The following is a 25,247-nucleotide window of genomic DNA, read 5'->3' on the forward strand; positions in this document are numbered from 1 at the left end:
ATCTCAGTAGAATTTGGAATTAAGTCGGACAGTGATCCATGCTTCTCAGGAGTGAGACCAGGCAGGAAGAGACGGGGCTTAAAGAATCGCTTTCCACTTCCCGATCGCTCGTATTATTTGTAGAAATTGTATTGGAAAGGTGAATAAATTGAGGACTGAGATTTTTTTTAAGAGGTATCCCATGTAAACACCGATCATTCAGCAGATCATCACGCACTCAACAGGGGTCAGAGCTTAGCCCAGCTAAGGAGACTTGGGCCTGGTACCAGGACTTCTGAAAAGCCAGAAGGCAGAGGACCAAGTTCCAGAAAGGGGTCCCATCCACAGGAAAGATTTGAGTAAGAGAAGAGCGGGAAGAGGTGCAATAGCACAGCAGGACCTGTGGAAATCGCAGAGCTGCAGCTCCAAGCGTAATGAGATAGGCACAGGCGAAGAGGGTCGGACTGAAGTAAGGCTTAAGGGCTGCGGCCGAAAGTGCCTCTGCATGTGAGGGTGTCAGAGGAGATCTGTACAGGAAAAGGTCAGTCCCTGGGACTCTGGGAGATCTTAACAGGAAAAAGAAAAAAGGAAGGAAGCTTTCCTAATTGTTTTGGTGGATGGACTGGTGAGCGAATGTCGAGCCTGACAGCGCCTTTTATAACACCGAGCCTTTAGGCACCAGATGTGGTGGGAGGGAACACCTTGGTGGGCCCAGCCAAGGTGGGGCCCTGAGGAATTAGCTATGCGACAGGATTAGAATAAAACCAAGTATATTGGTGGGAAGGGGACCCAGAAAAGGGGGTAGAGGCAGAGAAATGAGGACAGATGAGGAGAGAAAGAGAGCAAGGAAGAGAGCAGGAGACTAGACAGTGACATGACAGGGAGAGGGGTAACGAGAGGTTTTCTTATAGGTCTGGCTCCTGACTTGTACCTGGCAGTGGAGATACAAGCTGTTGCTAAGTAACGGGTGAGTGGAGCCTAAAGGAAAGGCTAACAGTGGGGGGACCGGGAGATGAGTGGGATTGGGGCGCATGATGTGAAATTCACAAAGAATCAATAGACAGTTAAAAATATATTCTGGTCAGGTGTGGTGACAAGCAGAGGGAGATGGATCTCTGAGTTCCAGGCCATCCTGATGTAGAGATACACAGGGATCCTGTCACCAAAAAATAAAGCTCTCAAATGGAAAAACAAACAAGCACAAAAGTACTTCTGTGCTCAGAAGCCATTTTGGAACAAGATAAATGGGGTTTTAGAAAAACTGAGACCATGTTTCCATTGTGTAGGGGAATGCCAGGGTGTTGAGGTGGGAGTGGGTGGGAGGGGAAGCATCCTCATAGAAGCAAGGAGAGAGGACATGAGGAGCGGACTGGAAAAGGGGATAACATTTGAAATGTAAATACATAAACTATCTAATAAAAAAAGAGGTACAAAGGAAGATGAGAAAAGAAACACTCCAGCAGAGTAAGGTATGGTGGTTTGGAATCCCAGCACTCCAGAGGCAGAGGCAGGAGGATCAGGAGCTCAAAGGCCATCACGGTAAGGCTGAAACCAGCTTGAACTATTAGACTGCATCAATAAAAACCAAGCAGCAATACCCCACCACAGCCCCCCAAAAATGTAAATTTTGAGGCTAGGAACTGAGTCTCATAGCAACACTACAAAAGAAAAAAGTTACAATCCCTTTATATTGGAGACTTTAAATGAAGGCCAGAGTATAGAAATACTGGATTACCTGGTGTGTGGAGATGTTCAGTGATCATGTGGGTGTGGACTCAGCACGTTCAGTCAGCATGTGCCTCTAATATGGAGTCTCGAGGGAAAGCACCTCAGTGATACCATACCTGACTAGCATCCATGAGGTTCAATCCCAAGGACCTCACGAAAAGAAAAAAGGAAACAAAAAACTTCCTATATCACCTAGAAATGCATTTATTCCCAGGAATGGATAGATACCTATTCCCAAATAAACCAAAAATGAGCGGTGATCTGCCCCGAATGAGCTGAACGGTAGATAAGCACCTCTGTGGACTGCAGGCTGACTCTCCCTGCCCTCCTGCCTGTTCCTATGGGCACGGGCCCTCTGTCAAGCCTCCCTGAAGAGGAAGGACCAAGCCTGAGGGAGGATGCACCAACCCTCAGTTAACTATGTAACAGACTCTCTCCATGTTCTGAAGATTCCATATACCATGCCACTCAATGCAAGGAGCTCAGGGACACATAGTGGAGCTGAAGATGGTTGCCACTCCAGGACTCAAGTGTGTGGTAAGCCAAGTGACACTGGGCCTGCTGGACTCTGAGGTGGGATAGAGGGTGACAATTGTCCCTCAAATCTTTTCAGTTCCAGCACAGGCTGGAGTGCCCCTGGCTATGGCCTGTCCTCTCCAACAGGGATTCAGCTATCAGTTCCTGATCGCCTGATGGTTCTTGGGCACGGCCACATATCTCAGCTTCTTCATGATGGAGGGCCAGCCCAGTAGCTGCTGGTCCCACATGTACTCTGGGGACAGCACCTTTGTCGGCTTATGGTATAGCAGGTACTTGTTCAGATGGCTCTCGTCATGCCACACGGCCTCAATGCCATTGGCCTGGTCCTCCACCATAGCCTGGTGGCAGGCCTTGGTGAGATGGTGCACCTCCACCACTGACCCCCCAAAGAAGGCTCCCATATAGTAAAAGTCACCCTGGTCCCAGGGGATGTAGGCCTGGGACTGTGGCCGGCGCTCATAGGTAAAGGACTCTCGTCGGCTACGGTAGAAGCCAGGATGCAGGGTGCCAAAGAGCGCTGAGAGAATCTCCACACCCACGTGGTCCCTGAACTTCATGTCCACATCTGCACACACCAGGTAGTCCACCTCATGCCGAAAGCGCTGCTCTGAGAAGTGGCTGATCACCTCCATCCTGTGCATGGACACGTCCTGCCAGCGGGTGTAGTTGCGCACAGTTAGCACCACCAGCCGCCGTCCTGCACCCAGGGGCACCTGTGGGACATCAGCTGGCCGGTCAGTGAAGACATAGTAGATGACCTTGTGTCCCACCATGAAGTGCTGCTCTGCCGTCTCCAGGAAGAGCTTCAGGAACACCACATACCTGTAAGGGAGGACATGGGGGTATGGAGGTTTAACACAGCTAAAACAAAACTTATCGGTGCACAGGGACAGGCTGTGGAAACCAGGCTACCTGGAGGTTTGATCCTTCCTCTGTCCTGGCTACACTGCTGTCTTAACCCTCGTTTGCTGCAGAAGGCTGGAACATCAGCACCGTCTTAACAAGGAACACTGAGCTAGAACCCTGGAAGCCTTAAGCCAGGCAGCAGGGCTGATTCCTCAACTGGAGTTCCAGGCATATCTGCCACAGATATCTGTTGTCTTGGCAGCTCTGTGGCAAGCCACCTCTCTGTGAGTCTGCCACAAACACCCTCCCACAATGACAGCTCCATCACAGTACCCACCATGCCTCATACACTTGCACCACCCTGAGCAGAGCCTCTACTCATAGAGACCCATTTCAAACCCCAGTGGAACTGAATGGATACTTAAGGGCCAGAACCTGCACCCCCTCCTCTGTGGCATGTTGCAGGGACCTGTCTCAGGAGAGCAACTGGTCTCCATATCCCAGACCTTCCTCCTCAGAAGATATATAGTACGTTTAGAAAAGGCACTGGGTAACTCACATATGTTCCTGAGAGTCATCCCCCATGAACTCCACCAGAACAAGAATTGGTCTCACAGGGTAGACTGGAAAAGGGTGAAAGGCATCCACAAAACAAGGGGAAGCCTAAAACAAACCCTAGGTCCAAGGACAAAAGCCTTAGATCCCAGGTTCTAAGTCATCTCCCAGCCCAAGATTTCACCTGCTTCATATGGCTGCCCCTCTCTGGATGACCCCCAGGACCATGTGTCCCCACCTGGCAAATGTGCAAAGCCCCCACTTAAATGCCAGAAACAAGCAAGTAGCAGTTTTCCCTGCATACAGATGACCATGGGGTTCCCAGCTAATCCCTTCAGAGGCCTTCTTTCCACAAAGCAGCTACCCACACCTGACAGGGTTCTTGCTGATGTACTCAGCAGCACCCAAAGAAGGTTGTGTTTGTGTCTTCTTACTAAGAAGTCCTTGGTTCCTAGGTGCTCCAGACATTCGCAAGGTTCCTAAGATCCCTCCAACCAATCCCTAAACATCTCTCAAGTCTGTTTAGTTCAAAGGACTCAGAACTATCCTTGGGTCTCACCCAGCACTGCAGGGAAGCACAATGTCTTTCTCATGTGCACAAATGGCTTCTCTCAGCACCCACAGCCTTCCACACTGTAATGCTGCCCTGTCCTGCTTCCCACAGGGCACAGGTCTTGCCTGTGGCCTAAAGTCAGCCTGACCCGGCGTCTCAGGGCTTCACAGGTCTACTACTACCCACGGTGCCCAAGGCTGAGAAAGTTAAATGTTTCACCCAACCCTTGATGTCACCTTGTCCTGCATCTGAGGGCACATTGGTGGCCATAGCTCTGCTGGCCTCCTGTTCTTTCCTGCCAGCTCTATGGATGAAGAGGCCACCGTGGAGCCTGAGGGATGTGAATGGCACCTGGCTTAGAGCACAGTGGGAAGGGCAGCTGGCCTGGGGCTCTGGGAAGAGGCAGAGACGGCTTCCTTCACCTGTTGGCCCACCAGAGCTCAGGAAGGTGGCAGAGTGAACAAACCCCTCCCCTGCTTCATCCTAAATACAAGCGCGGAGGTTAGTATACTGCGCCTCCACTTGACCATTGTGTGTGCATATGTGAGGGCGCTCATGTATTGTATATTCTCATGTTTACCTGCCTGTGTGCATGTGTAAAGGCCAGAAGTTGACTTTGTGTATCTTTTGTCATCCATCTTATCTGTTCTTCAGACAGGGTCCCTTCATTGACTCTAAAGCTCACTGTTTGGCTAGTCTGTCCAACAAGTAGGCTGGATCCACTTGTCTCTGCCCTCTCCCCACATCTGAGATTACAGGTGCTGCCACCATTCTCAGCGTTTTCATGGGTGTTAGGGATAAAACTCATGACCTCATGTTCCTGAGGCAAGTGCTTTACCCACTATCCATCTCCCCATCCCAAGATGCTTACTTTTTGACGGCAAACACAGTCAGTCCGATCGTGGTGTTCCGAAGCCTGAACTGCTCATTCAGTGTGTCAATGTCGAAGGTCCCCTCCCAGATGATGGGAGCCAGCCAAGGAGTCAGGACAAGAACATCTGTCCTACTACATGGAGAGAGCCACCGGGAAGATGTGACCAAACATGCCTGCAGGAACCCGTCTCAGATCCCACACCCGCAGCTGCCCCCAAGGCTGGTCACCCACCCAGAATGGGGTTGTGCAACCAAGCAGCAGCGACTCTCACTATTCCAACTGCAGCCATAAAGGCCATTGGGTTTACCATCACCACATCTCCCTCCACAGCCTTGAAAATCCCTGATGACGGAAACAGAAAATAAGGAGCAAGAGCCCAAATGTGAAAGAAGAGACAGAAGATGATCTGGGCCCCAGACCTGAATCAAACAACCCTAAGACAGCTGATGAAAGTTGGTCAAGGAGAATTATAACCAGGTCTTTGGGCTTTTCCTGAGTTTAATTTTTTCCTGAGACTAACTCAGGCCTTCAGTTATGCTACTGAACTATTCCCCGGGGCAAGCACATCATCCTTTAGGACTCCTGCTCTACACATGCAGTGACTAAATCTACTCACGTGGGTGTCAGTACCCTTGGCTGGGGATAGGCCTTCCTGAAAAAGAAAACAGCAGAACCCAAGTTGACAGGAAGGTTATGGGATGCACGTCCCTGGCTGCCATGCACAGGCAACAGACCTTCGTGAGCAGTGGTAAGCAACCCACCCTGTCTGCTCATGATCCTGGGATCCAAGGAAGAACCAAAGCAGGGAGATCACAGTCTTCCTTGACAGAAGGTAGAAAGAGGAAATCACTTGACACGTCCCGCCACCTACCCCGCTGAAGGCTGGGCGATCTAAGGACTACTTTAATTCACAAGCTGGATGAAACTGAACACACCTCTCCCTGGGAGATGCTGAGCACCCCACCTGGGCCTGCAGCCTGCCTTGGTCCTGTCCCTGCTGGTGGCATAGGTCCTGGCCCTCTGTCTTTGTCAGGAACCAGTCCTATCATCAGTGTAAAGTGTTTCCACAAAGGGCCTGGGCCAGTGTATGGCAGTGAGCTGTCCCCACAAAAGATGTCAATCCCCAAGGGACGAAAACCACTTCTGCTAGCAAGCTGCATGCCCTATGATGGTGTGCAAACCAGAGAGCAGGGCTAGAATGGTGCTTGGCAGTAAGAGCCCTGGATACTCTTGCAGAATTGCTAAGTTCAGTTCCCAGCATTCACCTGGAGACCCACAGCAGTCTGATTCTAGTTCCAGGGGACCTCGGGCCCTTTTCTGGCCTGTTTGGGCACTGACGTAAATGTGGTATACAGACATAAAGGCAGGCAACACACTCACACACTTAAAACCATGGGATGCACGGTATTAAGCCTACTTTCCTTCTAGCAGCTAATGATCCTTCAGAACAGAAGGTAGGAGGATTTCTGAGATTTGGAGCACCCTGTTGACACTCTCCAGCAGCCATAACTGGGACAACTCTGGTGCTGCAGCAGCACCCAGTTAACACTCTAGAGAGGCCGCCATAAAAGGTAGAACTGTGTCCCAAGACAAATGAAGGTGAGTGCTTTGCAGAGTGTAAAGCTGACACAAGAGGGAACTGGCGGGAGTAAGAATGTAGGGTGGTAGGGAGGCTGTGTAGTCTACTTGGAAGCACAGCATAGACAAAAACCAAGGCCAGAGCCCCAGTTCAACAGCACACTTGGATTGGAGGGAACACAGAGGGACTGGCTGCTGGAGAGTGTCAACAGGGTGGATCCAATCTCAGAAATCCTCCTACCTTCTGTTCTGAAGGATCATTAGCTGCTAGAAGGAAAGTAGGCTTAATACAGACAAGCATGTGGCTGGTGCAAGGCCACAGAAGGCTCGGGAAAGTAGGCTTAATACAGACAAGCATGTGGCTGGTGCAAGGCCACAGAAGGCTCGGGAAAGCAGGCAAAGCCAGGGGATGCCTTCCCAAAAGACAGACTGACAGGATCTGGAATTGGTGGGATGGAGAGGGTCTCCAGCGTGGGTCCGGTTGTAGAAGGGAAAAGGCATTGCCCTCAGCCGGCTGCTGGGAAGGTGGGTGAGGAGCAGAGAAGCTCTTGGAGCTGCCCAGGCAGGTACAGAGGGAGGATGAGGCAGAGAACACAGATGCCCATTTAAGACAGCAGGGGGCAGCAGAAACTGGTCTGAGCAGCAGAGGCAAAAGCACCATGGACCAAAAACTTCATCCAGCCAGTAATCTATCCCCCTACACATGATCACACATACATACATACATACGTATGACACATACACACATACAGACATGACACATACACATATGTACATCTGTGTGTCTGTGTGTGTCTCTGTGTGTGTCTCAATACCCACTCACCTATTCACAGCTCCTGGGTGCCCCCATTCCTGGCTTCTGAGGCTCAGGCACACGAAGCTGTGGGAAGGATATGCACAGGGGCTGCTATTCAGGACACAGACCTGACACCAGCTCTCTGTCCTTCCCTCCAAATGCACCACTGAATCCAGCACAGTGAGCACAGAAGATCCCAGTGGAGGTGCAGAGCCAGGTAACAGGGAAAAGCAGGCTGACCCCACTGGAAGAAAAGATGGCAAGAGAGGAGCCCAGGAACAAGGTCTGCACAGGGACAACTCTGGTGCTGCAGACGGCCCTGACTCCATGCCAGACACCTACAACCCAAGACCATATCAAAGAGTATTCCCTGGCTGTCTACAGAAGCCCCAGTAGACATGGCAGTGTCTTGCTCTCTGAGGGTTCATGGACCATTTACATTGAGAGAGGGCTGAACTCCACCAGGCCTGCCCTCCTCTCTTTCCCCAAGGCCCACCCTCAGAGTTAACCAAAAGACTGGGTGTCCAGCCCCATTCCCCACTGGGGATCAGAGGCTTCACTATGTGGACAAGCAAAGCTGGTCATGCCTCTGTGTGTGCCAAGCCAAGAGCCCCCTCGTCATTGCTGTGGTAGTAGAAATGCATGCAGCTCACTGTCCCCATCAGGGTCTCAGCTGTCCCTTACCAAACTGGCTTCTTACCAAAAGAAGACTAAGACGAGCACCGTGAGGGGAAGGATTCCAAGATGAAGGGAGTAGCATTTCAGTCTTCCTGTAAAACAGCAGAACAGGATCTGGTTACTCACTGGCTTCTCAGGCCTGACTCCCCTCCAGGCCTGTCCTGAGATTCAGAGGTCATCCTGTATCCTGCAGCCACCACTGTATCTCAGGCAGCCCCAGTTCTGGCTAGAGCTCCAGCACCACTGAGCACAGAGAGGAAAGAAGGGTATCACTTCCCACTCGTGACTGCCCCTTGGGCCCTCACATCCTCATGACTCTGAGCACTCCCTCCATGGTCAACTGAAATAAACCAAAATGAATACCGTGGTGTCACTGCTGCCTCCTTTACAGGAAGCTAGGACCAGTTCCCCTCTGACCCCATCCACAGGGACAGCAAATGCTCATTCTAGTGAAATTCTCTGACGTGTGAAGGTTGAAACCCAGAGATGATGTGTACTAGGTAAGAGCTCTACCACTGACCTATGCCCCCAACACTTCAGATGATTTCGATGTCTCTCGACGTTATGTGTTCTCATAATCAAGTCCACATAGTCCTAAAAGACATACATATAAATAGATTCATATGCCAGCTCTGGAGAAGGCTCTGTGGGTGAAGTTTTTGCCACAGCCACACAAGCATGAGGACCTTGTTCCTATCCCCAGAGCCTAAGTAAAAACCAGACACCAGGTAATCCCAACACTCCTACGATGAGGTGGGAAAGGAAAGTGGGAAAATTCATGAGAGCTCACAGGCCAGTTAGCCTGGCGTATACAGTGAGGAAGAAGAGAAGAGAGCCTGCCTCAAACAAACACAAGGCAAGGATGGATACCCATGGTTGTCCTCTGACCTTCATGGGCACCCACACTCACAGGACATGTCCCATCCCAGCCAGCAACTTTCCCTTTTCACCCACCCGATGTGGTAATCTGTATTAAACAGTTTTGTATTTATTTAGTGTGTGTGTGTGTGTGTGTGTGTGTGTGTGTGTGTGTGTGTGTGTGTGTACCTGTGAATGATACAGAGCACAGAGAGGTCAGAGGACAAGTTGGGGGGGGGGTCGTACTTCTCCTTTTATGATGTGAGTTCTAGGGATTGAACTCAGGTCATCATATTTAGCCAAAACGACCTTTACCCCCAGAGTCATCTCATTTGTTACTTCTTAGATTTTTCTCTCCACGTCTCCAAATCCCCTCATAATGGAACCCCTGATTTCTTATATTTTTGGCTGTGAGTCTAGCCTTTAACGACTGAGCAATCTCTCCAGCCCAGGACCCCTGATTTCTAAAGGATCCTAGAATCATATAATGAGAAGGCAATATTTAAACTTTATTTGTTCTCATTATGTTCTGCCCACTCCACCCCCTTGTACAGTTACTAGTTTAGCTGTAGAGAAATCTAACTGACAGGAGAATTTGTCCAATTTTGAAATAGTTGCTCCTTTTTAATTTCTGGACTGAAGAGATGGCTCTACTGTTAAGAGCACGGACTGCTCTTCCAGAGGACCAAGGTTCACATCCACCTGTCAGCTCACAACTGTCATTAAGTCCAGTCCCACAGTATCCAGTGCCCTCTTCTGGCCTCCACAGGCACTGAACACACACGATACACATATATGCAGGCAAAACACACAAACAAATAAAGTAAAAATAAAAGATGAAAAAAAGTACTTTCTTCATGATTATTTGAGACAGGGCTTCTTTGTATAGCCCTGGCTGTTCTGGAACTTACCCTACAGAGCAGGCTGGCCTCAAACTCAGAGAGGTCCACCTGTCTCTGCCTCCTGAAGATATGAGCCACCAGCTTAAAAATCAAAATTAAAGAAACTTCTTTAGAGTATAATTTCTATCTAATAAAATGTGCCCATTTTAGATAAAGTTTGATAAACTTTGAACAACCCCCCTTACTGTCTATGACCCTACATTTCCTTTCTCATCTACATAGTAGGCATGGGACACATGTGCTGCCTTGTCTGACTGCTTATATAACACAATGCTGTTCAGACTCACCACAAGGTCATGTGAATTCTTGGAGAATAACTGGGGTTCGTTGCCTTCCAGCCTAATTGAGAAACCTGAGTCTCAAGATAGAGAGCCCCTTCCTCAAAGGAATCACTAGAAAGTGATAACGGAGGACACCTGATGCCTTGTACTGGCTCTCATAAGCACAGACACACACACACACACACACACACACACACACACACACACACACACACACACACCATACACTCACCTTTCTTAAAAACCACTGACTGAAAATCCCAGCATGGATTCTGAAGGGTTCACAAAGTCCCACCTCTAAGGAGCCATTTATAACTCACAACTGTGGGAAGGGAAGAGTCCTCTTTCTTCAAGAAGACAACCCCTGAGAAGCTACTCATGCTCCCATAGATGACCCTACATCCAGGCACATACAAGTGGTACTAAGTGGATTTAGTGGGTTTTAAAAGAACCACATTTGTGTGGAACCTTATGTGGAATATGGCTGCAGATGGTAGGAGGGGAATAGAGGAGGAGCTAGAGGGATAAGCGGTTGATCTGATCAAAACATGTATATGCATGTATGAAATCCTCAAACAATAAAAAGTAAATCTAAAATAAGAAAAACTATTTTCTCTAAGCAATCAAGCTAATGAGACAGCTCAGCAGTTCAGAGAGCACATTGCATAGCTGAGGACCCAAATTCAATTCCATTACCCTCTCAGATGGCAAACAGTCTCCATAATTCCAGCTCCAAGAGGGTCTGCCGATACCTCTGATCTCCACAGGTACCTGTGCGCACAACCACAGACAGACACATCCACAGCCACATAATTTTAAAGTAATAAAATTAAATCTTTAAACCTAAAACCACTTGACTAGTATGTGGGGCCAAGATTGGACTATGTGTCCAGTCTATGGAACTGTAGTCTACCCTGACTCCAACCTGCAGTGACAACTGCGGCCGTGTAATATAACCTGAAGGGCAATTCCTCCAGCTATGCTTTTGCTTTTAAAAATATTTTGAAACCTTTGACTATCTGTCTATTTTCAAACCTTTGAATTTTCATTTAAGGTTTAAAGTCAGTTTGTTGATTTCTATACAATTTTCCCCAGAGTTTTGCATGGTGTGATGCAAGCTCCAACCACCAGCCTAGGCAGAAGGCAGCTTAGCAACATTAGATCTTCCCACCTATGCATGGGGTGTCCATATTCAGTTCTGTAACTAATATTCAATGTATAGGCATTAGTTTGTCAGTAACCACTCTTGTCTTCAGATGTTACTGAAAATGATACTATTTTCATTTGATGTTTAATAACTTTTAAAAAGTATCATACTAATAAAACCAATTTAGGCATTGACTTTGGTTCATGAAACCTTGTTCAGCTGACGTAGTCGCTGAGCCTGTCACACGTAGAGATGAGACATGAAAACAGAAGTACAAAGGATCAGGGAAACTGAGGCCACACCACAGAGAGGGGAAGCCGGCTGTCAGGAGCCTGCAGAAAAGAAACTGAAAAAATGAACAGCAGGTGCACAGCTTAATTTAAGGCCAGAGGGACATTCTTTCTTGTTGATTTGAAAGAAGTGATGACACACTGTAACATAAATAAATGAACGTTCATGACACCGAGACCATAGATAAACATTTATGGCATAGTTAACAAAGCTGAGAAAATAGACACAGAAAAGAGAAAACGAAGGGGGGTGCCTACAGCCAAGCTAAAAGTCTGGGGCGGACAGTGACTCACGATCAAGAAAACAGAAGAAAAGTCTCTTCCTCTAATCCCCTCCTGCTGCCCTTAGCCACTTTCCACACAAGTGTGTTTCTTTTAAAACCCACTAAGTCCACTTAGTACTACCTGTATGTGCTTGGATGTAGGGTCATCTATGGGAGCATGAGTAGCTTCTCCGGGCTTTCTTCCTCAAGAAAGTGGATGCTTTCCTCCCCACAGCTGTGAGTTATCATTGACTCCTTAGACAGAGGTGGGGCTTCATGAGCCCTTCACCTTCCAAGCTGCAATATTCAGGCAGTGGTTTTTAAGAAAGGTAGGTGAGGGGATTGAGGATTTAGCTCAGTGGTGGAGTGCTTGCCTAGCAAGCACAAGGCCCTGGGTTCGGTCCCCAGCTCCGGAAAAAAAAAAAAAAAAAGGTAGGTGAAGGGCGGGGGTGTGCATGTGTGTGAGTGTGTGGGGGTGTGCATGAGCACAGAACAGTCAAGCTCACTTCTGATGACAACACAAACAGAAAAGGGAAAACATTATACCAAAAGTGAAGGAAACAGACAATAAAGATGAGGGCAAAACTCAATAAGCCAGAAAGAAACAAAGACAAAATCGAAAAAAGTCAAAATCAAAAGCCCCAACATTAATTCTCAAAAAAATTTAATAAAATCAGAAAAGCAGTGGCTGATCATATACTGAGAAACGAGCCAGGTAGTGGTGACTTACACCTTTACTCCCAGCACTCAGGAGGCAGAGACAGTTGGGTCTCTGAGCTCGAGAACAGCCTGAACTATAAAGTGAGTTCTAGGACAGCCAGGGCTGTTACGCAGAGAAATCCTGCTGGAAAAAAAAACAAAAACAAAAACAAACAAAAATTCATGAGAGATTAATGAATAAAATCAAAATGAAAGAGGAGCACCAATGCTCATAGAAAATGCTCAGAAAAAAAAATGTGAGTCTGACTGTGACATTGAAGCCTAAAAGCCCAGATGTGACCCGGGTGCATAATCAGAAAGTAGGGAGATAACTGCAATCAACAGGGACTTGGGATGTCTGGCCTCCAGGAACAAGACATGTTGTGGGAGCAGGAACACTTTCTCAGTGATATGCCTGCTTCCTAAACACTTACTGTACATTAAGAATATATGGGGCATTTCTGTTCCCGCCTGTGCCGGGGTAGAGCCCAGGTGCTGGACCCGATGACACACAGCCCACACTTGCAGCTCTACTCCACAGGTATCCTGACAGATCCAAGATCACAGGATCACAGGAAGGGGAGGCTCCAGTCAGAGACAGGAAGGCCAGAAAACACCAGAAATAACCAGATGGTGACAGACAAGCGTAAGAACATAAGCAACAGAACCAATTTGACTTGGCACCATCAGAACCCAGTTCTCCCACCACGACAAGCTCTGGATATCCCAACACACCTATAAATCAAGATTCAGATCTTAATTCTCATTTCATGAAGTTGATAGAGGAATTTAAGAAGGACATAAAGAGAGTGTGGAAAGAAATTAAAATTGTGTTCTCTCTTAAAGAAATTCAGGAGAACACAAGTAAACAAGTAGAAGTCCTTAAAAAAGGAAACACACAAATCACTTAAAGAGTTACAGAACACAAACAGGTGAAGGAAATGAACAAAACTGTTCAAAGATCTAAAAATGGAAATAGAATCATTAAAGAAAGCTCAAAGGGAGACATCCCTGGAGATGGAAATCCTAGGCATGAAAACGGGGATCACAGATGCAAGCGTCACCAAGACAATACAAGAGATAGAAGAGAAAATCTCAGGTGCAGAAGATACACTAAAGGACATCAACACAACAACAGTCAAGGAAAATACAAAAAGCAAAATGTTCCTATCTCAAAACATGCAAGAAATCCAGGACACAATGAAGAGACCAAAGCCGATAATAGTAGGTATAGAATAAAGTAAGATTTCCAACGTAAAGGGCCAGCAAACATCTTCAACAAAATTATAGAAGAAAACTTCCCTAACCTAAAGAAAGAGATGCCCATGAACATACAAGAAGCCTGCAGAACTCCAACTGGACCAGAAAAGAAAGTCCTCCCGTCACATAATAATTAAAACACCAAATGCACAAAACAAAGAAAGAATATTAAAAGCAGTAAGAGGGGTTGGGGATTTAGCTCAGTGGTAGAGCGCTTGCCTAGGAAGCACAAGGCCCTGGGTTCGGTCCCCAGCTCTGAAAAAAAAAGAAAAAAAAAGCAGTAAGGAAAAAAGGACAAGTAACATATAAAGGCAAACCTACCAGAATTACACCAGACTTCTCACCAGAGACTCTAAGCCAGAAGACCTGGGCACCCTGAGAACAAAAATGGCAGCCCAGGCTACTATACCCAGCAAAATTTAAAATAACCATAGATGGAGAAACCAAGGTATTCCAAGACAAAACCAAATTTAAAAAAATATCTTTCCTCAAATCTAGCCCTACAGAGGATAACAGAAGGAAAAGTCCAACACATGGAGAGAAACTACACCCAAGGAAAGTCAAGTAATTAATATTTTCACAAAAAAGAAGAGAAAAACACAAACATAATTCCACCTCTAACAACAAAAGGAACAGGAAGCAACAATCCTTGGCCCCTAATATCTCTCAATATCAATGGACTCGATTCCCCAAAACAAAGGCATAGGGTATGCCTTTTAAACTGTATGCTCTAGTACTATAGATGGTGGACAGTACTGCACCATACCTCTGTGAATGTAAAATAGTTTGTACCTACTTCATGATACGTAGTTGTGACCGTGCTTTATCAGACCTGTTTTTGATGATGTTCTTCAGAATGTGTTCTTTCCAGATGACAATTGAGAAGCTAACGTTAAGAAAAAAATGGTGCCAGGTACCACAAGAGTAACAGAACTGTGCTGTTTCCTGGGGTTTTGTTTTTTACTTTTTTTAATGGAGTGTGCTGGATGTCTCTACAATTTTGTTCAAAAGACTGCAGAACCTGGAAAAGCTGTGGCTGCTGTTGATGCACAACACACTGCTATCATTGATTTTATATAAATATATATTTTTTTAATTTTTGGAAACTTTAGCTGTGCTGTCAAATTTGGAAAAAAGTACCCCAGTTTACTGTGTTGAGTTGGCATTGTACAGAAATTAACAGTCATATTGGTCTAGAAATGTTGAACTTAATTTTTTCCATTTGTACAGGGCTGACAAACTGTATTAAATATGCAAGGTCTTATCTATGTGGGTTTGATACAAAAACTAATAAAGTACTCTTTAAATAATACTAAAAAAAGAATAGGGTAACAGACTGGATATGTAAACAGGATCCAGAATTTTGCTGCATACATGAAACACACCTCAGAGTCAAAGATAGACATTGCCTTAGAATAAAAGGATGGGAAATTTTTTCCCAAGCAAATGGTCACAAGAAAAAAGCTGGAGTAGCCATTCTAATTTCCAACAAAACAGTCTTTCAAGCAAAAGTTGTCAGAAAAAGGTGGAAGACACTGCATAGTCATCAGAGAAAAGACTCCACCAAGATGAACTCTCAATTCTGAGCACCTAGGCCCAAATGCAAGGAGACCCAGACTTGTAAAAGAAATGTTACTAAACCTCAAAGCACATACTGAACCTCATTAATAATAGTAGGAGATTCCAACACCCCATTCTTACCAATGGACAGTTCATGGAAACAGAAACTAAACAAAGACACAGGGAAACTAAATTATGAACCAAATGGATTTAACAGACATCTACAGAAGATTTCATCTTAAAACAAAAGAATATACCTTCTTCTCAGCACCTCATGGAATGTTCTCCAAAATTGACCATATAATTGATCACGAAACAGGCCTCAACAGATACAAGAACACTGAATTAATCCCATGTATTCTATGGACACCACGGACTAAGGCTGGTCTTCAATAGCAACAAAACAACAGAAAACCCCCATATACGTGGAAGCCAAACAACTGTCTACTCAATGATAATTTGGTCAGGGAGGAAATAAAGAGATTATAGACTTTTAGAATGTAGTGAAAATGAAAGCACAACATACCAAAACTTATGGGACACAATGAAAGCTTTTCACTCATGGCCCTGAGTGCCTCCACAAAGAGACTGGAGAGAGCATACATTAGCAGCTTGACAGCACACATGAAAGCTCTAGAACAAAACGAAGCAAATACACCCAAGAGGAGTAGTTGACAAGAAATAATCAAACTCAGGGCTATAATCAATAAACTAAAAATAAAAAGAGCTATACAAAAAAATCAACAAAATTAGGAGCTAGTTCTTTGAGAAAATCAACAAGATAGATAAACCCTTAGCCAGACTAACCAGAGGACACAGAAACAGTGTCCGAATTAACAAAATTAGGAATAAAAAAAAGGAGACATAACAACAGAAACTGAGGAAATTAAAAACAATCAGACCCTACTACAAAAGTTTATACTCAACAAAACTGAAAAACCTGGATGAAATGGATGATTTCCTAGACAGATAAAAGGTACCAAAGTTTAAAATCAGGATCAGATAAATCATCTAAACAGCCCCATAACCCCCAAGGAAATTGAAGCAGTCATTAAAAGTATCCCAACCAAAAAAAGTCCAGGGTCAGATGGTTTTGCAGAATTCTATCAGATCTTCAAAGAAGATCTAATACCAATACTCCTCAAATTATTCCATAAAATATAAACAGAAGGAACACTACTCAATTCTTTCTATCAAGCCACAGTTACACTGATACCTAAACGACAAAAAAAAAAATCAAAGAAAGAGAACTACAGACCAATTTCCCTTACGAATATCGATGCAAAAATACTCAGTAAAATTCTCACAAACCGAATCCAAGAACACATCAAAACGATCATCAACCATAATCAAGTAGGCTTCAACCCAGGAAATGCAGGGATGGTTCAATATACAGAAATCCATCAATGTAACCCACTATATAAGCAAACACAAAGAAAAAAACCACATGATCATCTCCTTAGATGCTGAGAAAACATTTGACAAAATTCAACACCCATTCATGTTAAAAGTATTGGAGAGGGGGCTGGAGAGATGGCTCAGCAGTTAAGAGCACCAACTGCTCTTCCAGAGGTCCTGAGTTCAATTCCCAGCAACCACATGGTGGCTCACAACCATCTGTAAAGAGATCCTATGCCCTCTTCTGGTGTATCTGAAGACAGCTATAGTGTACTTACATATAATAAATGAATAAATCTTTTTTAAAAAAAGTATTGGAGAGATCAGGAATTCAAGGTGCATACCTAACTATGATAAAAAAAAATATACAGCAAACCAATAGCCAACATCAAGCTAAATGGAGAGAAACTTAAAGCAATCCCACTAAAATCAGGGACTAGACAAAGCTGCCCATTCTCTCCCTCCCTATTCAATAAAGTACTGGAAATCCTAACCAGAGCAAATAGACAACAAAAAGAGATCAAAGGGATACAAATTTGGGGGAGGACGTCAAGATATGACTATCTGCAGATGATATGGTAGTATTCATAAGTTACCCTCAAAATTCTACCAGAGAGCTCCTACAGTTTATAAACAACTTCAGCAAAGTGGATGGACATAAAATTAAGTCAAACAAATCAGTGAACTTACTCTACTAAAAGGATAAAAGGGCTGAGAAAGAAATTGGGGAAACAGCACCCTTCACAATAGTCACAAATAATATAAAGTATCTTGGTTTGATCTTGGTGAAAGATCTGTATGACAAGAACTTCAAATCCCTGAAAAAATAAATCAAAGAAGGCCTCAGAAGATGGAAAGGTCTTCCATGCTCATGGATTAACATAGTAAAAATATTTACTATAATTAAATATCATCTCACCAAAAGTAATCTACAGATTTAATAAAAGCCCCATCAAAATTCCAACTCAATTCTTCATAGAGTTAGAAAAGGCAATTCTAAAATTCATTTGGAATAACAAAAAACCCAGGAGAGCAAAAACTATTCTCAGCAATAAAAGAACTTCTGGGGGAATCACCATCCCTGACCACAAGCTATACTATAGAGCAGTAGTGATAAAAATGACATGGTGTTAGCACAGAGACAGGCAGGTAGATCAATGGAACAGAACTGAAGACCCAGAAATGAACCCACACACCTATGGTCACTTGATCTTTGTCAAAGAAGCTAAATCCACCCAGTGGGGAAAAAACACAGCATTTTCAACAAATGGTGCTGGTTCTGCTGGCAGTCTGCACGTAGAAGAATGCAAATCAACCCATTCTTATCTCCTTGTACAAAGTTCAAGACCAAGTGGATCGAGGACCTCCACATCAAACCAGATACACCCAAACTAATAGAAGAGAAAGTGGGGAAGAGCCTTGAATAATTGGGCACAGGGAAAACTTCCTGAGCAGAACAACAATGGCTTATGTTTTGAAAGCGACAATCGACAAATGGGACCTCATAAAATTGAAAAGCTTCTGCAGAGCAAAGGACACTGTCAAGAGGAAAAAACAGCAACCCACAGATTGGGAAACGATATCTACCAACCCTACATGTGTTAGATGTATTCAAAGAACTTAAGAAGGTAGACTCCAGAGAACCAAATAAACTTATTAAAAAGTAGAGTACAGAGCTAAACGGAGAATTTTCAACCAAGGAATCTCGAATGGCTGAGAAGCACTTAATGAAATGTTCAATATCTTTAGTCATCAGAAAATTGCAAATCAAAACAACCCTGAGATTCCACCTCACACCAGTCAGAATGGCTAAGATAAAAAGAACCCAGGTGACAGCACATGTTGGCAAGGATGTGGAGAAAGAGGAACACTCCTCCATTGCTGGAGGGATTGCAAACTGGTACAGCCACTCTGGAAATCAGTCTGGAGTTCCTGAGAAAACTGGAAATAGTTGTTTCCTGAGCTATACCACTCCTGAGCATATACTTAAAAGATGCTCTAACATATAACAAGGGCACGTGCTCCACTATGTTCATAGCAGCCTTACTTAAAATGCCCAGAATTTGGAAAGAACCCAGATGTCCCTCAACAGTAGAATGGATACAGAAAATGTGGTACATCTACACAATGAAGTACTATGCAGCGATAAAAAACAATGACATCATGAAATTCACAGACAAATGGGTGGAACTAGAAAATATCATCCTGAGTGAGGTATCACGGACACAAAAAGGACACATGGTATACACTCACTAATAAGCGGATATTAGCCCAAAAGCTTACAGTGCCCATAACACCACCCACATAATACCACAGGGCATATGGAGCATAGAAGGAAGAAAGACCAGACAGTGGATGGTTCAGTCCTGTATTGAGGGGGGACCAGGACGATTGTGGGAGGTAGAGGGAAAGGGGAACATGGAGGGAGAAAGGAGAGGGAGGAAATAAGGATGGCAGTATCAGCAACTTGAGGAGATGTGAGGGAAGAACAGAGGGTCAGGAAATGGAACAAAAGTATGTAGCCGGGGGGATGAGGAACTGGAGATAGCCACCAAAGAGTGCCAGACACCAGAGAAACGTGAGGCTCCTAGGACCCAACGGAGATGACTTTAGCCAAAGGGAGCAGAGAAGGGGGAGATAGACCTGTAAAGACCACCTCCAGCAGACAGGCATGGCCCCCGGTTGAAGGATGGTAACACCCACCCATCTCAAAGGGTTTTTTATTGGGTATTTTATTATTTACATTTCAAATGTTATGCCCTTTCCCAGTTTCCCCTCTGGAAATCCCATATCCCATCCTCCCTTCCCCTGTTTCTATGAGGGTGCTCCCACACCCACTCTTACCTCCCCGCTCTGGCATTCTCCTACACTGGGGCATCAAGCCTTCTCAGATCCAAGGGCCTCTCCTCCCATTGATGTCCAACAAGGCCATCCTCTGCTACATATACGGCTGGAGCCAGGGGTCCCTCGATGTGTACTCTGGTTGGTGGTTTAGTCCCTGGAAGCTCTGGGGGTGGGGGGTTTGTTCATTGATACTGTTCTTCCAATGAGTTGCAAACCCCTTCAGCTCCTTCAGTCATTTCTCTAACTCCTCCATTGAGGACCCCATGCTCAGTCCAATGGTTGGCTTTGAGCATCCACCTCTGTATTTCTCAGACTCTGGCAAAGCCTCTCAGGAAACAGCTATATCGGGCTCCTGTCAGCATGCACTTCTTGGCATCTGCAATACTGTCTGGGTTTGGTGTCTATATATGGGATGAATCCCTAGGTAGGGCAGTCTCTGGATGGCCTTTCCTTCAGTTCCTGCTCCACACTTTGTCCCAGTATTTCCTCCCTTGAGAATATTGTTCCCTCTTCTAAGAAGGACTGAAGCATTCACCTTTTGGTCTTTCTTCTTATTGAGCTTCATAATGTCTGTGAATTGTATCTTGGGTATTCTGAGCTTTTTGCCTACTAGCCTCTTATTAGTGAGTCCATACCATGTGTGTTCTTTTGTGACTGGGTTATCTCACTCAGAATGATATTTTCTAGTTCCATCCATTTGCCTAAGAATTTCATGAAGTCATTGTTTTTAAAAAACTTAGTACTCCAGTGTGTAGATGTACCACATTTTCTTTATCCATTCATCCGTTAAAAGACATCTGGGTTGTTTCCAGCTTCTGGCTATTATAAATAAGGCTGCTGTGAACATAGTGGATCATGTGTCCTTGTTATATGGTGGAGCATCTTTTGCGTGTATGCCCATCACCAATCAACAAATGGGACCTCATAAAACTGCAAAGCTTTTGTAAGGCAAAAGACACTGTCAATAGGACAAAATGGCAACCAACAGATTGGGAAAAGATCTTTACCCATCCCACATTCAACAGAGGGCCAATACCCAATATATACAAAGAACTCCAGAAGTCAGACTTAAGAGAACCAAATAACCCTATGAAAAATGGAGTACAGAGCTAAACAAAGAATTCTCAACTGAGGAATCTCGAATGGCTGAGAAGCACCTAAAGAAATGTTCAACATCCTTAGTCATCAAGAAATGCAAATCAAAATTGGTGAAGGAGTAACCAGGAAGTGGGATATCATTTGAGATGTAAATGAATGGAATGATTAATAATAAACAAATATATATAAATAAATAAATAAAATAGGAATATATTAAGAGTTAGGCATGTTGGCGCAGGCCTTTAATTCCAAAACTTTGTGGTCAGCACAGCTCCGTTCACCCTTCCCACTGTGTCTCTCCAAACCTCCCCTTAGCAACAAGGGAGTGCCTCGCCCCTTCACAACCCAAGGGCTTCCTGACACATCAGTGAACCCAAGGACATCATGGCCGACTGAGCACTAACACTGTGACTGTTGGAATCATGTGTCCTGCTCTGAGTGACTCCATGTTGTATAAATCAGGGTGCGGGTTGTTTGTTCATTGGAGGGCTTTGCCAGTGCTCCATCATCTGTCCAGCACCACCCATCCAGCACTGAATGACAAGTGCCTTATTCCTCGAAATAAAAATGAAATTACCCTAGCACGCTATAAGAATATGGGTGTGCGTTGAGAGTATAGGATTCTATGGGCATCATAAAATCATATCTGGGAAACTGGACTGTGGTAGTTTGAATAAGAATGACCCACGTAGACTCACATATCTGAATGCTTAGTCACCGGGGACGGGCACTATTTGAGAAGATTTAGGTGGTGAGGTTTCATTAGAGTAGGTGTGGCCTTGCTGGAGTGGCTGTGTCACTGGGGGTGGGCTTTAAGGTTTCAAAGGTAAATGTCAGGCCAAAATTCTTTCTCCTCTCTCTCTCTCTCTCTCTCTCTCTCTCTCTCTCTCTCTCTCTCTCTCTCTCTCCTCTATCATACTCTGATGCTGCCTAGGGAGGAGGATGTCGCTCTAGGATACTGCTCCAATGCCATGGGTGTTACCATGATGATAATGGACTATAAGCCTCTGAAACTGTAAGCAAGCCCCAAAGAAATGCTTTCTTTTGTCAGACTTCCTATGGTCATGCTGTCTCTTCACAGGAATAGAAAGAACAGTGACTAAGACAGAAGCTGAGACCAGGGAACGGGGTATTGCTGTGACAGGCCTGGCCATGCTGTTGTCGGCCGAATGTGAACTCTGCAACTTCAGGCTAGAAAAGCGTTTGAACTCTCTAAGGGGATTTAATGTGCATCTGAGTAGGAGCACGGAAGACAGCAGCTGAGAGCGATAGAAACCATGAGAGCCCAGCTCAAGTTTCAGAAGGGAAGGATACTGGTGAGTGGCCTTAAGACCATTCTTGAGACATTTTGGCAAGAATGCAGCTGCTTTCTGCCCTTGTCTAAAATATATACCTGAGGTTAAATTGAAGCGTTTTGGATTAATAGTGTGGCAGAAGAGATCTCAAGACAGCCTAAATTGACCGGAAAATGAGCAATCTGGACAAAGAGAAATACAAAATGTTCCGTGTGAGGAAAACAGAAGCACCAGAAGGTGTGACAAGACGATAAAACGTTTATTAAGAAAAGCCTGATGCGCCTCAGGTAGGGGAGGGTCCTCGCCTGACTTTCAGGGATCCCCTCTCTCCCTCTCCTTTCCTCTAAGCTCACTCTGGGTTTAACTCCCAGTTCCCTGCGGAAACCAGAAGCTTTTCCAGGTAAAACAGATCTTGCTGCTTACCGCAGCCCTGATAGGATCACTCACCGAACCGCAGATCCTTCATTGCTCTGCTGCAGCACCCGAGTTCAACGCCCGAAGGATACAGGCAGGGAGGAGTAGCACCCAGGAACACAGACCCTCCGGCACCCGGAGCCTCCTACTGACCAACGTTCCGCAAACAGAGCACAAGCTGACTGCTCCAGAGATCCACGTGGTGCACAAGAAGCACCGCCCCTCCCGGCCTGTGGCATTCAGTCCTTTATCCTGGGGCACATACCCCCACCCAGGGCGTGCTCCTACCCCCATTGGTCCCACTCCAGAGTGACCTGAGTAGTTCCTGCCTAGAGAACCTCAGCTCCCTGAAAAGTCGTTAACTCTAGCGGCTGGTTACGCATGCAATTCCAGTTCACAGGACTCAGCAGCAACCCTCTGCATCTCCAACCCCACGGTCCTGTCTGGTGACCTAGATTTTGTCCTCTGTCTGATAGGGCCTCTAGGCAGGCAGACACCATACCTGAAGGGTATCTTCAGGGAGGAGGAGCTAGCGCTCAAAGACCAAGGTACCAGCCAGTGCCCTGTTCTGGGTGGTACTTCCAAGGCTATTAGAGACCTGTTTACACTTCTGCTTCTTGGCTGTGTCCTCCTAAACCACTTTTAGCAGGTGAGAACACAGAATCACCCAGATGTGACAGGGTCAAGCAGAATGGAGTTTGGTGGCCCCGCAACTTAATTAATTTTTAACCCATATTTTTACTCCTCTAATGGCTGTCAGCCTTCACCCTCCAACTCCTGTTGGATGTGGGACCCAGGGTCTCAATCTTGCACTGCATGCTATGTGCCAGAAACCTGAAGCCTTAGGGTCTCACCACTAACCTTCACTTCTCTCCTAGTCAGCTGCTCCTTCCCAGGCTTCTACTGCCTGGCCTGCTCACAAGGGAACTGGACACCAGCCAGGCCAGTCACAAGGACCCATTCTGCCTTCTCCCATCAAATGCCACATTAGTAGAAAGAGACCACAGTTTATACGTGAGACATCTCAAAGCTGTCGAGATACCTGCCCATCCCAGACTTCGATAGAGTCAATAGAGCACCATCAAAATCCTAGCAGGTTCTTTCGTAAATATCAAAAGACTGATTGAGAGCTGGAAGTTTGTCTCGGTTGGTAGAGTGGTTTTCCTACGATGCACAAAACTAGGTAGATTCCAGCACTTTGCAGGTGTGTGGATGCTCGACCCAGGGAGTGGCACTATTAGAAGGTGTGGCTCAGTTGGAGTAGATGTGTTGCTGTGGGTATGGGCTTTAAGACTCCTAACTGCCTGGAAGTCAGTATTCTGCTAGCAGCCTTCAGATGAAGATGTGGAACTCTCAGCTCCTCCTGGACCATGTCTGCCTGGATGCTGCCTTGGTGATAATGGACTGCACCTCTGAGCCTTTAAGCCAGCCCCAATTAAATGTTGTCTGTATAAGAGTTGCCTTGGTCATGGTGTCTCTTCACAGCAGTAAAACAAGGTGGATGCAGGAGAATCAAGATTTCAAGGCCATCCTTGGCTACCTAGTGATTCCTACATCAGCCTAAGATAAGACACTCTGACTCAACAAAAGACTGATTTTAAATTTTATGTCAGGAAGGTAAAGGTCCCAGGACAAACAACATAGTGATGAAGGATAGATCCTGAGGACTCAAATTACCTGAGGAAGCATGATATTTGAAAGACTGGACAAATAGGCCAATGGGGCAGAACAGAGAGCCCAGAAATAGACCTAGTGCACTGACCTTAAGCAAAATATTGAGGCCAATATTGTAGAGAAATAACAGAGCTTGACCCCTTGAACATTCACATGCAGAGCAAACAAGGAAGACACTACCCAGACGTCATAAAAGTTAACTCCATACAGTTCACAGAGTTACATGCAAGTCAGTTACTAACGTTACTCAGTTACTCAGGAGCAAACGGAGACAATGGGAGTTTTGATGATGACATTTTAGATACAACACCAAGGACAGGTACATGAAAGAGATGGCTAAAAGCTGCCTTTCCTTAAAATTATATTTTTCTGCTCTAACAAAGGAGCAAAGGAAAGACAACTCGTGAACTGATTGCAAAAGACATTACTTGATAAAGAACTATCATCCAAAGTGCACAAAGAATTCATAAAATCCAACCACATAAAAGTTGCCAACCCTTCTGTGGTGGTTAAACATATCAACCAACTTGGCAAAATCTAAAATCAATCAAGACACATTTCTGGTAAGGCATTTCCGTGAAGTATTAACTGGATAGACAACAGCTTCCTGAAGTGGCTCAGATGAGGGTCCAGGGAAGAACCTCTCTGCACACTTCCCTCATTCAGCTGGTAATGTGCCCTCTCATGGGGGTGGGGCACCACTGCCACCAACACTGCTCCTTGTCAAGAGCCTCATCTGAGAAAGAGACCTATTGTAGTGACTGCACTGTGAGCATGGCAAAACGGCCTGAAACCTACCCATACCTTCCTCAAAATGTTGATGATCCTTTCAGAATCTTTTGTTGACTTTCTTTTTTGCCTTACAAAGGCAGTGAAAAAGACAGGTAGCCACCTGTCAACAAACTCAGCCAACAAAAACATTTTGTCTGTTACTAGCAAGAACTGAGACCAGGTGGGCTGATTTGCTTTAGATGTGGTAAGCCAGGACACCTGCAGATTGTACAGATGCCTCCTCGGCTCCCTAACAGGTAACAGGAAATTTAACATGACAATTCTGCACTTGTTGGCCAATCAGTGGAGAACATGCTAGATAAAGATTGACAGCTCCTTTCTTCTATGCCTGCAGCACCAGAATAA

General features: G+C 45.3%; 1 protein-coding gene and 1 long non-coding RNA gene across 16 annotated transcripts in view; one reads left to right on the forward strand and one right to left on the reverse strand.

The window, feature by feature from the left end:
- Positions 1-1,895: 1,895 nt before the first annotated feature.
- Abo (ABO, alpha 1-3-N-acetylgalactosaminyltransferase and alpha 1-3-galactosyltransferase) overlaps positions 1,896-25,247 on the reverse strand; it is a 56,272-nt gene continuing 32,920 nt past the window's right edge. The window contains exons 1-10 of one of the 14 annotated variants that reach the window (XM_087645482.1): positions 22,470-22,590; positions 19,630-19,792; positions 10,865-10,939; positions 9,897-9,968; positions 8,648-8,721; positions 8,150-8,219; positions 7,477-7,533; positions 5,692-5,727; positions 5,073-5,207; positions 1,896-3,069 (exon numbers count right to left, since the gene is read on the reverse strand). In XM_087645482.1, the coding sequence (XP_087501608.1) occupies positions 2,382-3,020 (639 nt within the window). In that variant the 5' untranslated portion in view covers positions 3,021-3,069; positions 5,073-5,207; positions 5,692-5,727; ... (5 more) ...; positions 19,630-19,792; positions 22,470-22,590 and the 3' untranslated portion in view covers positions 1,896-2,381. 14 annotated transcript variants of the gene reach the window in all.
- LOC147995398 (uncharacterized) lies at positions 21,577-23,888 on the forward strand. 2 transcript variants are annotated; one of them, XR_015683473.1, is made up of 4 exons: positions 21,580-22,043; positions 22,154-22,309; positions 22,423-23,085; positions 23,315-23,888. It is a non-coding gene; the product is annotated as an uncharacterized LOC147995398 (long non-coding RNA). The 2 variants fall into 2 exon arrangements; XR_015683474.1 differs by lacking the exon at positions 22,423-23,085 and having other exon boundaries at positions 21,577-22,043.

This window comes from Rattus norvegicus, chromosome 3 (genome assembly GCF_021556685.1).
Source record: "Rattus norvegicus strain SHRSP/BbbUtx chromosome 3, alternate assembly SHRSP_T2T, whole genome shotgun sequence".
NCBI classification, from domain to species: Eukaryota; Metazoa; Chordata; class Mammalia; order Rodentia; family Muridae; genus Rattus; species Rattus norvegicus.